Raw genomic sequence first — 15,418 nt, 5'->3', positions numbered from 1 at the left:
TCGCACACGCACGCACACGTACACGCACACACACGCATGTGGAGGAGCATCAGGGGAAAAAAAAAAAAAGCGGTTAAAAATATATATATATATATAGATACACAGTTTTTATCTTTTTTTTTTTTTTTTCCTTTTAAATTGCTTCTCAAAACAATAAATAAAACTACGTGGGGGAAGTGCATGTTCTGTTTTGTTTCTACCTGTGCAGCATCCTGGGGGGGCGGGGAGAGGAGAAGAGCTGCCTGTGCCGATACAGACACGCTGAGCTGTGCAGCAGATCCAACTAACCATCACACAGAGAAGCTGGGGGGGATGTGGGTGATTATTTCTATTTTTTTTTTCCTCTTAGTGCATCATGTAAAGGGTCTATTCTATATTACAAAGCTTGTTGCAGATACCCCAGAGAATGCTAACACCTACCTGCTTTACTTCAGCTACGGGGAGCTGGGGTGGGGAGGGGGCGGGGAGCAAAGGGGAATGGGGTAAGAACGAGGACCTGACCCAGAGGCCGTCAGGGGGATGGGGGACCAGTTTGGGGAACAGCAGCACAGCTGCGATGTTTTCCCCTGATTTCAGCATCCGATTTGCCTGCAAATGGTGTGGAAAGAGCCGTGGGGAGTTGTGGCCTGAGCTGGGTGATGGGACCCGGGGGAGGCTGCTTTGGCCCTCGGCCTCAAAGGGAGATACTGGGAGCCTACGGGGACATCCCAGTGTCCCACCCCAGGAAGGGATGTTCCATACCATGCTCAAGCCCAAAGAGCGAGGAACTGCGCCGGTCTCTACATCTGAGTGGCTTGAGTGGCACCGGTATGAAAAATCCCCCTTTGCAAATCTGGCTGAAGTGAGGAAATCCCTTATTTTCCCCCACCACAAAGCTGCTGGTGAGCCCACACCCTGCTATAAAATCCCCAGTTCCCGCAAAAACCATCCCAAGCTGCTCCGAAGATGCAGCGAGGTGCCCAGCACAGCTCCCTGGGCCACACCACCCTCTTCTGGCTTAAAGAAAGCATCTTGCAAAGAAAAGGCCTCGCTGTTAGAGAACGGAGCTGAAGAGGAAGAAGCTGGGGGAAAAAATAAGGTTTTCCACCCGCTGGGGAGGAGCAGGGAGCTGGGATGTCCCTGTCCACTTCTCCAAGGTCCTCTATTCCTGCCGGGAGCGTAGCAAAGAGCCAGAGCATCCCCGCGCACCGGGTACCTCCCTAGTTCCAAGGCTCATTCAAAGATATTTCTGGGTGTTTCTGACCTCTCTGGACACGCCAGGGGTTTGGGAATGAAAAAGCATCCCCTGCGCTCAAGCCATCGTCGAGCGGCTGCTCCCGGCCGTGAGCCTGGCAGGGGACAGGTCTGGGAGATGGAAAATTGGGGAGCAGGGAGGGATGGGGAAGGGGGTACAGGGGAAGAGCCAAGAGGGTTAAAGAAGAAATAGCTGTACAATTCGGCCATGTCCAAAGTCAGTATTATTACAATATACTCTGACAAAAATATAATCTCATTTCATATCAATACAACAAAAAAACCCCCAAAAACAGTTTTCTGTACTGTTACCATTGCTAACATATCGAAACTTGCTATTTACAGTTACAGTAGCCAGGTAAAATACTACAAGTGAAAGATCAGAGAGAGGAGGGGGGGAAAGGACAGACAAGGGAGGGAAAATCTCTGGAGAAAAGGAAAAACCGAAGGGTGAAAGGCCCTCTTACATCCCGAGCATGGCTTCTGGCTTTGGACAGGGAAGGGTGATGGAGGTAGTGAAAACATAACACTCAGTTTATGGGTCTGGTTGGGTTTTTTGGTTGAAAATAATAAGGAAAAAAGAAAGGAAAAAAGAAGAAAAAAGGAAAGGAAAGAAGTGACACGAGAGGGAAGAAGGAAAGGTGGAGTAAAATGATGTGAAAATGGGGAAGGGAACAAGAGCAAACCTTCGGCTGAAGCCCACAGTTATGGGCTCGTCCGTGGCCCCAGGAGAGGCAGGTGGGGACGACTTTTTGCCATTTTGGGTGTTCAAAATCCTCGAAATATCCCCAAATTGTGCCCTCAGCTGGGAAGGCAGGATGTGGCAGCGGGGATGGCACGGACAAGGCTTGGCCAGGAAGATGCCGCAAACTCCTGCTCCTACTCCAAGGAGATGCTCGTCCTGCTCCTCCCTGCCAGAAAACTGGCAGTGCCGAGGGGATGCCCAGCAGCACCCGGAGCCCCGATGCCCTGAATCCCATGCAGGCAGAGGCAGTTTGCAGCATTTTCCCCAGAGCTGGTGACCAACACCTCAATTCCTCCCCAAAGTGGTAGCTGGTGGTGTGGATTTCCCAAGCGAGAATGTAAAGGGTGGGGGGGGGGGGTGGGGGGGAAGGTGCAGGTGGTGGAATTTTCAAGGAAAATGTGGAGGTTTTTTGTACATTTGTTTTTTTCCCTGGTTTGCTGAGATTTGGTGGGGGGAGGAAGAAGAAAGGGAGGGGGAGAAAAGGAAACCTATTTCTTTCTCCTCGCCCCACTTTCCCCCACGGGACCACGCACGGCACTTTGCGACCAGCTCTGGTTTGAACCCTTCCGTCTGCCCTCAGCCCCCCAACCCCGGTAGCCGCCCCGTAACACGTGATGGTGACAAACCTCTTCCCTGAGGCTCTCCCCGCCACGACCACACAGATTGCCCCCAGCACCAACCCCCCCACAGCGCCAGCAGCCCACAAACAAGCCCCCGACGCAGCTGGCCTCTTCGCCATCCCCCTAGACAACCGCCCCGGGGTGTGTGGGGGTCACCCCAGCCCCTTGCACCCACTAACCACCTCTGCAGCCCAGCCGGAGCGGGCAAGACCATTGCCATCCGTCCCTCACCACGCACGATGCCCACCTGGTGCACCTTGGCAGCCCACCCTGGTATTTTAGGTTCAAGGCATCATGTAGGGTCCTGCTTTGTCCCCAAATGTCCCCTCGGCGGGGGGGGGGGGGGGCAGCAGGTAACTTCCCATCCCATCCTGCCACTATGGCTGCCGACGGCAGCATCGCTCAAGCCAGACCCCACGACCTCCTTCCATCCTCCTCCTCCTCTCTGCACCAGCCAGGAGCAAAACCCCAGTTATCCCGGCACACACTGGTGGCACAGGCCTCACCTGCTCCCCACGTCCCCCCTGGCACACGGACATACCTTCCCCGCCCCCCGCAACACTGCTCTCCCCGGCACCATCCAACTGAGGGACGCCGCAGACCCAGCTCCCCACCGCTGCCAGCACAAACACCCCGAAAATGAACTGGCCTCGGCTCTGCCAAACCCTGGGAAAGACCAGCCTTCCCGCGATGGGGGGGGGGTCACAGCCGTCCCCCGACACCGGCACCGCGGCTGCATCCACCAGCACCACTGCTGCCCCGGCGCTGGGCTCCCGTGTCCCCATCGCCCCGCAGGGACCAGGGGAGCCCCAGAAGGGGCCAATGCTGGTGGAGGTGTTGGGGAGGGGTCTGCACCGCTCAGCGACGGCCGGCCCCGGAGTGGGAACCACCCCGGCTTACCTCTGGCTCCGGCCCGTGGCGTCGAGCCCCGGCGTGCGCATGTTCAAGGGATCCACAGAGGATTCAAGAAGGTAAAGATCAGAAACAGACTTTGGTAAGTAACCACACTTTTAGAAAGTAATATATCATTTTTGAAACATATCAGTGCATACTTCTTATATGAAAATATACACAATTGTATTTCATTCTCCAAAAAAGGAACAATTAAAAACAAAAGCAAACTAGCCCAAACACAATATATTAGCTGTTTTTTTGTTTGGTTTTTTTTTTGTGTCTTTTTTTTTTTTTTTCTCCTTGTTGTCATCCTTTAAAATTTTTAACGCTACAATTTGTTCAGGTTACACTTTTTTTGTCCTTTTTTTTTTTTTGTAAATTTTTTTTTTTTTTACTTCATGCATTTTACACCTTTATAGCCTTTGAGAATAAATAAGCTCCATTTTGCTTCCACATCTCTAAAAACTGCAGCATTTTAACTATTGTCATTTAAATCGTGCAATTTGTTTTGCAACACCCCTTCTTAAAAAATGGAAAATATATATATATTTTTTAAAACTAAACCCTATACAACGCAAAAATTCCAAATTAAAAAAAAAAAAATTATACACAATTGTAACTGTCAACAGTACAGATGAGCACGAGAAACAAAATTAGATCAGAAACATATTTAGAGAAGCACAAAGGAGGGTGTTGGTTTCTTAGATTGTCATTCTTCTTGTTGTCTTTTGAAAATTAGGAGGAGTTTCCTGGATACTACAGTCTGGGGGGAAATAAAGAATAATGACCCGGACGAAAAAAAATAAAAATAAAAATTAATAAAATAACCCCAAGCCCCCAGCAAAAGAAAGACCCCTGACGAACCAACCCCAACGCCGTTTCACCGCCACGGTGAAGCCAACGCCGTGTCCGACCCGGGGCATCCCCACTTTTCCCACGAGCCATACTTGCCCGTGGCACCGGCCCAGGGGATCGTCATGTCCCACCGTCGCGCTGCTGCGGATCTGCTCCGGCACAGCACAGCATGTGGCATGGCATATGGCACGGTGCCGAAGTGCTCACACCTTCCCCTCCAGGTAGATCTAAACCTGCATCTCTACATCACCCCGAGCGCTTTGATGTCCTAGGTTTTGTTTCTTCCAGGCTCAGCTTCAAGGGACAAGCGTGACCTTGGGAGTCAGGGCATGAAGTTAATGAGCAAAAATGGGGTTTTTGGTTGGGGTTTTTTCCTTCCCCACCCCCCGCCCCCCTCGGGGTTGCTCTGCACCGATGCTCCAGCGGCGCGGATGGCGTCGAGTGCTGGGGGGGCATCTTCGCCGCCTCCCCGCCGGGGTCCTCGGAGCAAGCCGCTCTGCCGGCACCTCCTGCCGTGCTGCTCCCCAGCGGGGGAGAAACCGTTTGGTTGGGTTTAGATTTTCTTCTCGCGAAGGAAAAAAAAAAAAAAAAGATACAAATGAGACGTTGTTAATCCCACCTAATTTCCAAAGCAAGGCCGTGCAAAGAGCTCAGGTGCATGTCCGGTACGCCCGGCGTTGCTGGGTCGGGGGGGTGGGGTCAGCGTGGGTGAGGAGGACCACGGTCCGCAGCATCTCTCCTGCTTTCCGGATGGACAAATGGAGGCGGAGGGAGGGGGATCCACTTCTGCCGCTGATGCTGTGCTGGCGTTTTGGAGGTTAGATCCGAGCATCTCCTCAACACGCCGTGGTACCCGCTGGGTACAGCTTGGGGAGGGGGACATGGGGGGGGTTTAACCTCACAAAACCTGCCAGGAGCCCTCCCTGGCACCGCGGGGCTCCCACTGCCCACCCGAGGCCCTCCGGAGCATGGAATAGGAGAGGGAAGGAAAAATTTATCACTGAAAACAAAAATCATTATTTGGAAAAATTCTGTGGCATCAATTTGATATTTCAAGGATTTTCACGGGGACATTTCAGCCAGCCCATCTCTCAGGGCCTCGTTCCCGCAGGCAGGGATTTCGCGGCAAGGTGCTTGCCGCAGGTTTTGGTGAGATGCCGGTACCCAGGCAAGGCTTGGCGTGAGCCGGCACCGCATCGGCTCCTCGGCTGCTCCGGCAGGTCATGGGCTGAGCATCGGCCACCCCGGTCCCTCTGCCTGGTCTCCACACCCGAACTGATTTCATCGCCGGGGAGAGGAGGAAAAGTCAGGGTAGGTGTTAGCTCGGAAGGGATGTGCCGGGAGGCTCGACCCCCATGCTTCTTGGCCAGCAGCTCGTCCACCGCCGTGCCCGACCGGCCAGGACATGGCCCAATTTCCCTCTTTGGCCGTCGTTTCTCACAACTATTAATTTTCATCCAATTTTTGGAGCATTTCCCCTCCTCCTCCAACCCCTCCCCCATTCATTTCTGAATAACAATCGACTTTTTCATATTGTTTTTCCAATTAGAAACTTTGGGGAAAATGCTTGGTTGGGAAAAATTTGTAAAAAACCCTAAAATTTGCTTCGGTTTTGCTATCATCCCAGACATTTTTACGCAATACGCCTCGTTTCACCATGTCAAGCTTGGCAGAGGGCTCTAGGAGGGGTTTAAATCCTCCCGTGACTTTCCTCCTCTCTTTGCACTGGCCTGGGGGGACACTGGCCCCAAAGCAGCTCCTGGCTCCTCTGCAACCCCCCGGAGCCCGTCCAGGCTCCGGCCACCGAAGGAGCCATTTGGCAAAGGTGACACCTGGGCAGGTTTTGTGCTGGTTGGCCACCGTGACCCCAGGGGTGAGCGGGGCCAGGGTTGTCCCCGCAGGGGTGGTGCAAGGGCGACGAGGCGGCAGGCTGGGCTGGGGACCCGCACCCCAGAGAAGAGCGCCTGCAGGGAGAGAGCTCATCCCTAAAGCTTATGCCAGCCAGGAACGGGCCTTTCTCCTCCAGCCCTGAGCTGGCTGCTGCATTTTGGGGTCGGGGCACTGATGCATGTCCCTGGGAAACTGCTGGAGCAAGCTGCAAGAAGAGGAAATTCCTTGGGTTTTCCTCCTTTTTTCTTCCGTAAGTCACTCCATCGAGGCTTCGGCAGATTTCCCGCACAGCTCACCCTCACTTTTTTGAGACGCAGAAACCTTTGGGCAAAATCCCAAAGGATAATTATTTCGGTTGCATCCTTCAATAAAAATAATTTATTCCTATTTTTTTCTAATCGAAAGCTTTGGCCCACGTGGAACGGGAATGCATTTTTAAAATGCTTTTACAAATTTTGTTTGGTAAACCCCACGGTTTTATTTAAAAGCAGCAATAATGCATCCTTCCTCTCCAAACACGCTGCACCTGGGCAGTGGCAAGACTTTCCCCGCCGCATTTGGGGAAAGTTAACTGCAGTTTTAAAAATGACGGTGGCCAGAAACAGTGGAGTTCCCTTATCTGCCCCAAAGGATGCTGTCTGCACCAATTTTTCATGCCAAAAAGGATTAAGCCTTAAAAATCTGCCTCTTTTTTTTCCCCAACCTTTATGGGATCCGGCTGCAGATGCGTCTGCATCACACTTAATATCGAAGTTGGGCTCTCGGTGCCGTCCCTGGCCAATGCCAGCCTGCCTTCCCAGCCCCTTTAAGAAAACTCTTTTAAGAAAACTGGCACCTGCCAAAGCCCTTCAACCTTGTGGGGAGCTGGATCGTGTCCGAACTGCCCCTTCCTGCCCACAGGAGAGCCCAGGCGCTGCTTGAAGGGGATGCTCCATGCCCCGTCTCCCCTCGGAGCCCGTCCTGCCGCAGGCGCTCTTCTCTAGGGACACGGTCCGACCTCCCGGGGTGGGGGACACCAGCGTCCCCGGGGTCTCGCTGGTCAACAGGCACCGACTGCTGCCTGGTCCGCCCGCCCGTGCAGGCTTGCGGGGACGAGCACTGATTTTTTTGTTTCGGCAAGGACACAGCTACTGGATTTCCCCACGTATCCGGCTATTCCCGAGCCTGCGGCCCCCGGACGAGGAGCATCGTATGTACTGCGTGCGTCGCCTGCTGCGCTAGAATGAATGCCTACAAAATCCTAAAGCTATTTCTCAGGCAGTTTATGATAATGTCCCCCCCCACCCCCACCCCAGCCCCATAACCCATTTTGCCCCCGCGCCCCCCCCCCCCCCCTCCCCGGCCCTCTCCCCGCGGCCTCGCTGCGAGCCGGCGGCGTTCCCAGGGACGGCGGGGACCCGTTATGTGACCCAGGTATCCAACCGCATGCGCTTTACGGAGGGGCTCTCCCCCTCGGGCTCGCTGGTGGGTCGCAGGAGGCCCAGGGATGAGCTGAAATCAGGGCGGGTGGGATCGTCCCGCTCGCTGCTGCCTTCATAGGAGCTGGTGTTGCTGCTGAGGCTGTCGACGGGCGAGCGGCCAGTGGGCTCATGCCGGGGCTGGTGGGGGAAGGTGCTGAGCGGGGTGGCAGTGTTTCTTTCCCGGTTGGGCGAGACGGGCTCTGACTTGATGCTGATGTTGGGGTTGGTGTTGACAGTCAAAGTGGTGGTGTGGGACAAGTGACTCCCTTGTCTGGGCATCCGGCAGGTACGGGGGAAGGGTTGGGAGAGGAGGAGGAGGAGGGCAGGAGGGGAGGAAGGGGGAGAAACAGATGGAGGAGGAGACAATGGGAAGTCTCTCATTATTCATCTTTTTGGTGTCCTCTTACTGTCCAAACCACAGAATTCATAACCCGCACACCCCACAGCTGAATGAATCCAGAACTATCAATCTGGATTAGGTTATGAATATGGATTAGATTACAAATCTGGATTCATAATTAGAATTATGCATTATTATGACTCCAGAATTCATAATCCGTGCACTCACCATGACACATCACCGCCGAGCCAGGATTAGACCCTGCACGACCCTGCGGGCAGCATCCCTCCTCCACCAGCATCCTGCAATCCAGCCCCGATCCCACCCGCCGTCTCTGCGGCAGTGACCCAACGCAGGGAGGACAGGGACAGGCTGCGACACCCCTACGGCTCTGCCCCAGCGTCCCCCGGGAGCTGCGCAAACCCAGTGGAGCGCTCAGACGGGTGTTTTGGCTCCAAGCCGGGAACTTCTTCAGCCTCTTTACTACAGCCTCAAATTCCATCCAGGCTTTCCGCCTGTCCTGCAGCCCCGCTGGTGCAGGAGGTCCAGGCAGCTGCTGCCTGCCCTGCCTAGAAAACGGGCTCCAGGCAGTGGAGAAACGCACCAAACTCACCGCGCAGAAGCCTGGTGCATCCATACACCCACCTGGCACTTTGCGCTGGGGATGTCGGAGTCTTACCCCTAAACTGGGCTTGGGGCAAAGTCGCTGAATCCCCCTCTTCAACTCTTGCTTCTTTTTGTCCCACGGTCTCAGTGTGACCACGGGCAACTTGCTTAAATCTTTATTTTCACAGAATCACAGAATGGTTTGGGTTGGAAGGGACCTTAAAGCTCATCTCATTCCAAGCCCCTGCCATAGGCAAGGACACCTTCCACTGGAGCAGGTTGCTCCAAGCCCCCTCCAACCTGGCCTTGAGCACTGCCAGGGAGGGGTAGCCACAACTTCTCTGGGCAGTTTTGACTGAGATACTCTGAACAAGCTCCGTGTGTGGATGCTTAACTCCAGACTAAAAGTGTCTCCACTTCAGAAAACCTGCTCCAATATGCAAGCACATGTATTTTTTTGTCCCTGGAGTAAAGCAATTCCTTCTCAATACTTAAAGCTGCCCTCTGCCTACACTAGCAGGACCGCTATTTCCAGACATCTTATTCTGCAACGATCATCCTCTTTCACTCTGGCTCTTGCTGTATCTCAGCTCCCCCACTGTGAGCTGAAGAGAGCAATCCTCCCGCTGCGGACAGCCAGCAAGAAGCAGCTCTCAGAGAGCATCACCTAGGACACCATTGCCCTGACCTCAGCTGAGGACTCCTACGACAGTGGTAGGGACAGGATTCCCCAAACTTCACGAGCTGGCTGGTCTGGCTCCTCCTGCAGCTCAGGGCATGTCTGCTCCTGCCTCTCAGAGGAACAGCCTAACCCCACTGTAATTGCCAGGGCCCTGCAGCGGGAGGAAGATGATAACCCAGCGGAGGAGTCACAGCTTGGGTTCTGCAGGCTTGGCACCTTGGAGGAATTCCTCGTTTCCCTCTTTTACAACATCAGCTGAGTGGTCCCGGGTCCCCATTTCACTTACATTAAATTTCCTAGCGATACAGGAACCAGGTGCTGCTGCTGCTGCTGTTGCTGCTGCTGTTGCTGCTGCTGCTGCTGCTGTTGTTGCTGCTGCTGCTGTTGTTGCTGCTGCTGCTGCTGCTGCTGCTGCTGCTGCTGCTGCCAGGCAGAGATGTTACCAAGGGAAAGCCCACCAGGTGAGGTGAAGGCTGGCAGTGAAGACAATTCAGCGCTCGTCAGCTGATAATCTGGAAAGGAAGGAGCCCTTCTGTCACTTCAACGGCAAACCTACCCCAACAGAGCCCCGAGCGCTGCTGGAAGATGGAGACCCGCTCCAGAGACACCAACCAGCCACAACCTGGCAAGTACCAGCTGTTGCTGTGAGTTGCGCAGGGATGCTGGCCACAGGACACTTCTCTTAGAATCACAGAATGGTTTGGGTTGGAAGGGACCTTCAAAGGCCATCTAGTGATGCAGTGAGCAGGGACATCTTCCACTAGACCAGGTTGCTCAGAGCCTCGTCCAACCTGACCTTGAATGTCTCCAGGGACAGGGCATCTCCCACCTCTCTGGCCAGCCTGGGCCAGGGTCTCACCACTCTCACAGTGAAGAATTTCCTCCTTGTGTCTAGTCTGAACCTCCCCTCTTTTAGTTTTAAACCACCACCCCTTGTCTTACTGCTACAGGTCCTACGAAAAAGTCTGTGCCACCTTCTTCTAAGTACTGGAAGGCTGCAGCAAGGTCTCCCCGGAGTATCTTCCTCTCCCAACAACTCAACTCTCAGCCTGTCCTCACAGCAGAGCTGTTCCACCCCTCCGATCATCTTAGTAACCTCTTCTGGACCTACTCCAACAGGTCCACGTCTTTCCTGTCCCAAGGACCCCAGAGCTGGACATGATGCCACGGGGAGGTCTCACCGGAGAGGCAGAATCCCCTCCCTTAACCTGCTGGCTATGCTGCTGGGGATGCAGCCCACAGACTAGTTTGGGTTGGATGGGGCCTTAAAGGCCATCCAGTCCAACCCCCTGCCATGGGCAGGGACATGTTCCACTAGACCAGGCTGCTCACAGTCCCGTCCAACCTGACCTTCAATGTCCCCGGGGATAAGGTGTCTTCCACCTCTCTGGGAAGGGCCACGGTCTCGCCAACCTCAACCTACAAAATGTCGCCCTTCTCTCTAGTCTTCGACCTCTAAGCCATGAGCTCCCCACTTCCACACTCCCCTGGTCACCCTCACTGCCACATGGCAACAGCAAATGACCCCACCCAGGACGGACCGGGATGGACAACAACCCACCCCCCCACTCCACCCCCCGGTATAAAACGCACAGACACAGGGGGAATAATCCCTCCCTGGGCGAACAAATCCCCTCTCGGGGAATAACCCCCCCCTTGGGGAATAACCCCCCCCCGCGTGGGCCGTCGCTGCGCGGCAGCAGGGGGCGCTCTCCGCCCACCGCCGGGCACGCGCAGCAGCCGCCGCTCCCGCTATGTGTGTGTCGTGTCCCCCCCCGGGTCCTCCCGCCCGCCCGCCCCGGCTGGGCACCCCCACACCCCGGGACTGCCCCCCCCCCCCCCCCCCCCCCCGCTTGCACAGGGAGGGGCAGGAGATGCTTTTCCCACGAGCATCCCAAAAAACAGCCCCCCAAAACGGGGAGGGGGATATTTTGCCAAGGGGGTGGACACGCGACTGCACTTCCAGGGGTTTGACCGCCTGCATCTGATACAGACACACCACCCCCCCCCGAGCCTGAGCGTTTCTCAAACACTCGTCCTCCCTTCCCGAGCCCCTCCTGCCTCTCCCTTTCTCACTGTCATTTTGGGCATCTCGTGGTTTCGGCCCTCCCCACTGCAGCGGGGCCAAACTCGCCAGCAGCAGCACGGCACAAAGCAGTGGCTGCAACGGTGCTGAACCAGTGCCAAAGCCAACGGGCTGATTGGAGGCACACCCTACCGAAAGGCCTGGGTTCTTTGCCCGCCGTAGTTCTTTAACCCCAGCACCAGCCATTCTGGTTTAGGAGCTCCCAACACCCACTGGTTACGACAGCCGCCTCCGCAGCCAACGCCAAGAGCTTCAACCATAGCCATCCTGTGTCTCAGAGCTGCAAACGGCCAGGTTGGACTTAAATCAGGCTGCAGAGCAAGCATGGGAAAGGGCATGCAACCCTGGTTGGTGGGAATCATAGAATACCGGGTTGGAAGTGACCTGGAGGATCATTTGGGCCAACTTTTCTTGGCAAAATCAACCTTTCTTGGCAAAAAAAGCTCCGCGGAACTTCACCACAGCCTGAAATCGAGATAATTCCCACCCACTTAAGAGGTTAGCTCTGGAAAGCACAAGTGGTGATGCCCCAGGCTTGGTGTCTGCTCAGGTCATCTGTGATCAATGCGATGACAACCCCTGCAGTGGCTCTAACAAACAGCCCAGCCACAGACACCAAAGGCGCCCAAGGGGGAACACTTCTCTGCCTGTGGTCACCTGCAAGAGCAAAATAAAGACAGAAAGCTGAAATTCAGCCTCCCCCTGCTCCGCCCTGAGTGGCAGCAGCACAGGGCTCAATTAAAACCTATTTTTGGGGACTTTGGCTGTACACAGGCTGACTGCTGGACCACACGGCCAACGATTTGCAAGCAAGGAGAGGAGCCTGCTCGTCACGCACAAACAGGCATCTTCTGGGCGACACCTACTAATTAGGAGAGGGAGTTCCTACCACGCCTATTCTGGGTTCTTCCAGCCAAGCAGCTTTGTACATTTTTGCAAACTTTTCTCTGAGCAGATGCCAAAGCAAGTTACGCAGGAAACTGGCACGTCCTTCAAGTCTTCGTGGAGCTTTTGACAGGTGAACAACCCCTTCGCTCGGGCAAGCGTGCCATAACCGGCACCTCAGGCCAGCTTGAACCCCACCAGCCCAAATTGGATATGCTTACGAGCAGGCTGGTTTGCATTCTTCCCCAACTTTTGGGGGCCTGATGCTCATTTTCATTAAGCCCCTATTACAACATCATCCAGAGCTCTCAAGAGCCCGGAGATGGGCGTAGCTGTAATTAGCATCCACTTAAAAGCACCTTCACACTGCCAGCACAGTGCAATGGGCTACAGCATGACAGGATCAGGCCCGCACAGCCCTTCTGGATGTGACAGCGAGTTCTTGTTATTTATACTACGAGTTTCCCCTTGATTTTAATCCTGTGAAACTCTCGGACTCGACCACGTCTTGCAGCAGTGAGTTCCACGAGTGAGGCTGCACTTGCTCAGAGAGAGCCCGGCGGCACGTGTTTGCAGCAGCACGTTGCCCTCCCGTATGAAATGATCCATCGGAAAGTTCTTCTGACCCGGGCTGTGTGCTCTTACCTGTGTTGTATGCTGTTGGCATGGCAGAGAAAGGCAGCCCCTGCGTCAGCAAACTCGGAGTAGCCACAGAAACAACCGGTGTGGTTAAAGAATGAGTTGCTTGTGAGACACCTAACCGCTGCGTGTTCTGCTGGGGAAGCAAACGGAGAGGGAGTTACAACCCAGATGCGTTTTATTCCATCGTCCTCGCGGGTTGTGGCCGCCCCCCCAAAACCTCGCTCTGCAGCTGCCCCCCTGGGCATGCACCAGCCTTTGAGGCGTCTGAGGCTGATGATGGAGACTGCGGGACTACACAGGACTCATTCTCTGGCCAGTCCTCGTTGCGACAAAGCGCAAACCCCACCAGTCCCAGACATTTCAGACCCTTGTGACATTCATTTGCAGGTCACTTGGCGTTGGGTCACCTTACTGCCCAGGGCTGGGCTTCCCCTGCAAGGACAAGCAATGTCCCTGTGTGCATGGAAGGGGAATAACAGTGGGATACCTTGGTCTGCATTCCTTCTGTCATAAAAAAGAGGAGTTACTGTTTCCCAGAGGATGCACGTGAGGTTTGCTGTCCTACTCAGGGAATGGAAAAGGTACCAAACAAAACCAGGCCCGGCTAACGCAGTGCAGCCGGCACATCCACGAACGAGCCCCTGGCCTCTAAGGCAAGCTGAAGATGCTGTGTCTTTCTCAGGATTTTGAAGGCACTCTGGCATCCTTCAACTTAAAATCCAGGGCTCAGCAACCCGCCAGCTCATGAGGTTTGGGTGACTTGGGCATTAAGCGGGTCCACTGTGGAAAAATTCTGCCCTTGGACCAGTGCACACCAGCCTCCCCCCGTGGTTTTCCAGGCAGTTACGTGGGCGGATCTACGGGTCAGATTCAGCCCTGTTTACAAGGCAGATAATCTAGGCTGTCTCTGCTGATCTGATTTAAATCAGACTCAAGAGGCTTGACTCTAATCTGAAGCACCCCGGCACACGTCACCCTGTGAAGACTGGGGCAGTGCCCAGCCTAAATCACGCCTGGCATGAGGCTGGCTGCGTCCTTGGGACACAGCGAGGAGTCTTCCTCCCGGTGCCGAGGCCTCCCAGGGCCTTTTAGGGCTGGGCATGGGATCCTGCAATGGTTCCGGGCCACACAGGACTCTCCTGGGCTAAGGCTGGAGGCTAAAAGCCCTGCCCTTGCCACCTCTGGAGGGTGACGGTACTCCGCCGTGCCAGATCTGCAGCACCCTGCGCCCACATGCTGCCCAGCCCACAGGTCCCTCCCCGCCACCCAGGGAAGGTGATTACCAGGGCTCTAATTGCTAAAGCCCTGGGGCTGCAGGAGCAGGTTCTGCTGGCACAAATCCTGCTGGCAACTGTCCTTGGCTGTGCCCACTGCCCGCGGGTTAAGGACGCTGCACAACTGCCTTCGCGGTGGGCAGAATTCAGCCCTGTACCTCTCTTGCCAGCCCAGCAGGATGCAACCCACAGTCCCAGCCCCACCGGTAGCCTCGCACCGAGGCTCTGCGGCTTTCCTGGGATGAGCCTGGACACGACGGAGGGTTGGGGTGGTGGGATGTGGGCTGAGCAGGGGTGTATCAGCCCCAGGAACGGGGCAGCAGCCACCCCTGTGACACCACGAGGCGAACGCGGGGATGTCAGACCTGGCTGCGCTGTAGGAAGCACCCCAGTTTTCACCCCGATTCATGCAGGTAGGAGGTGCTTAGGTGTACAAGCTGCTCCATGCCACTCACACCGCCGTGCCGCTTGCAAAACGCTCCTGGTTGCAAAATGCCATTCAGGCTTGTGACAAAACCATGCAGGCATGCTCCCAGGTAAGCTCGCTTGTCGCTGGAGGCTGGGCAAATGGATCCTGCTCTAGGATCTAGGATCAGGCGTGGAGAGAAACGGGGGGATGCCTCTCTGAACCCACTAAAAGAGCAGATGGTGCTTGGAGCCTAAAGCTTCCAGGAGCAAACCCAGGGGGTTGGCAGGGGCTGAGCCCGTGGGCAAAGGGCTGAGGGCAATGGGGCAGGTCTCGGTGGAGGGGCAGCTGACTCATCCCGCTGCCTGTGTGTGCGCGGAGAGGTGGGAGCTGCCATTTAGAGAGAAGATCTGGTGTGTAGGTTGAGCAATATGGAGGGAGCAAATGCAGGGAGAAGGTTAGCGGCAGAGCCAGGGCGTGTGGGGAGGGGGCATCTGCGCCAGGCGGGATGAATCCGCAGAGGGCTCTGCTTTCCCCTTCCAGATCCAGCTGTGCTGGGGTCCCTGTCCCCCGTCCCCCCCACTCCTGGATTTCATCATCCTCCGTCTCCCCGCTGCCAGCTCAGCTCAGTTGAGGACTGTACTTCAGGCAAAAACCAGCCGGGTTAGCTCAGACTAACAATTAAAACCGTTAATGCCAACCTGGCTGATTTTTGCCTAAAGCAAGCTGCTCCTCCAGCTTGGAGGCAAGCAATGCCCTCTGGCAGCGGGAACGGTGATGAGCAGATGGGGAGGCGGGTG

At 55.3% G+C, this 15,418-nt stretch overlaps 1 protein-coding gene across 6 annotated transcripts in view; it reads right to left on the bottom strand.

The window, feature by feature from the left end:
* Positions 1-7,637: 7,637 nt before the first annotated feature.
* The window catches only part of MEF2D (myocyte enhancer factor 2D), a 32,673-nt gene continuing 24,892 nt past the window's right edge, over positions 7,638-15,418 (bottom strand). For 4 of the 6 annotated variants that reach the window (XM_086478526.1, XM_086478522.1, XM_086478521.1 and 1 more), the window contains 4 exons: positions 12,942-13,068; positions 9,753-9,837; positions 9,612-9,653; positions 7,638-7,968 (listed from right to left, as the gene is read on the bottom strand). In XM_086478526.1, the coding sequence (XP_086334652.1) occupies positions 7,638-7,968; positions 9,612-9,653; positions 9,753-9,837; positions 12,942-13,068 (585 nt within the window). Of the gene's footprint in view, positions 7,969-9,611; positions 9,838-12,941; positions 13,072-15,418 lie in introns of all 6 variants that reach the window. The other 2 variants (XM_086478519.1, XM_086478520.1) reach the window with 1 other exon arrangement.

This window comes from Leptosomus discolor, chromosome 26 (genome assembly GCF_034619465.1).
Source record: "Leptosomus discolor isolate bLepDis1 chromosome 26, bLepDis1.hap2, whole genome shotgun sequence".
NCBI lineage: Eukaryota > Metazoa > Chordata > Aves > Leptosomiformes > Leptosomidae > Leptosomus > Leptosomus discolor.
The sequence above is the reverse complement of the archived record's forward strand: the minus strand, read 5'-3'. Positions and strand labels throughout refer to the sequence as shown.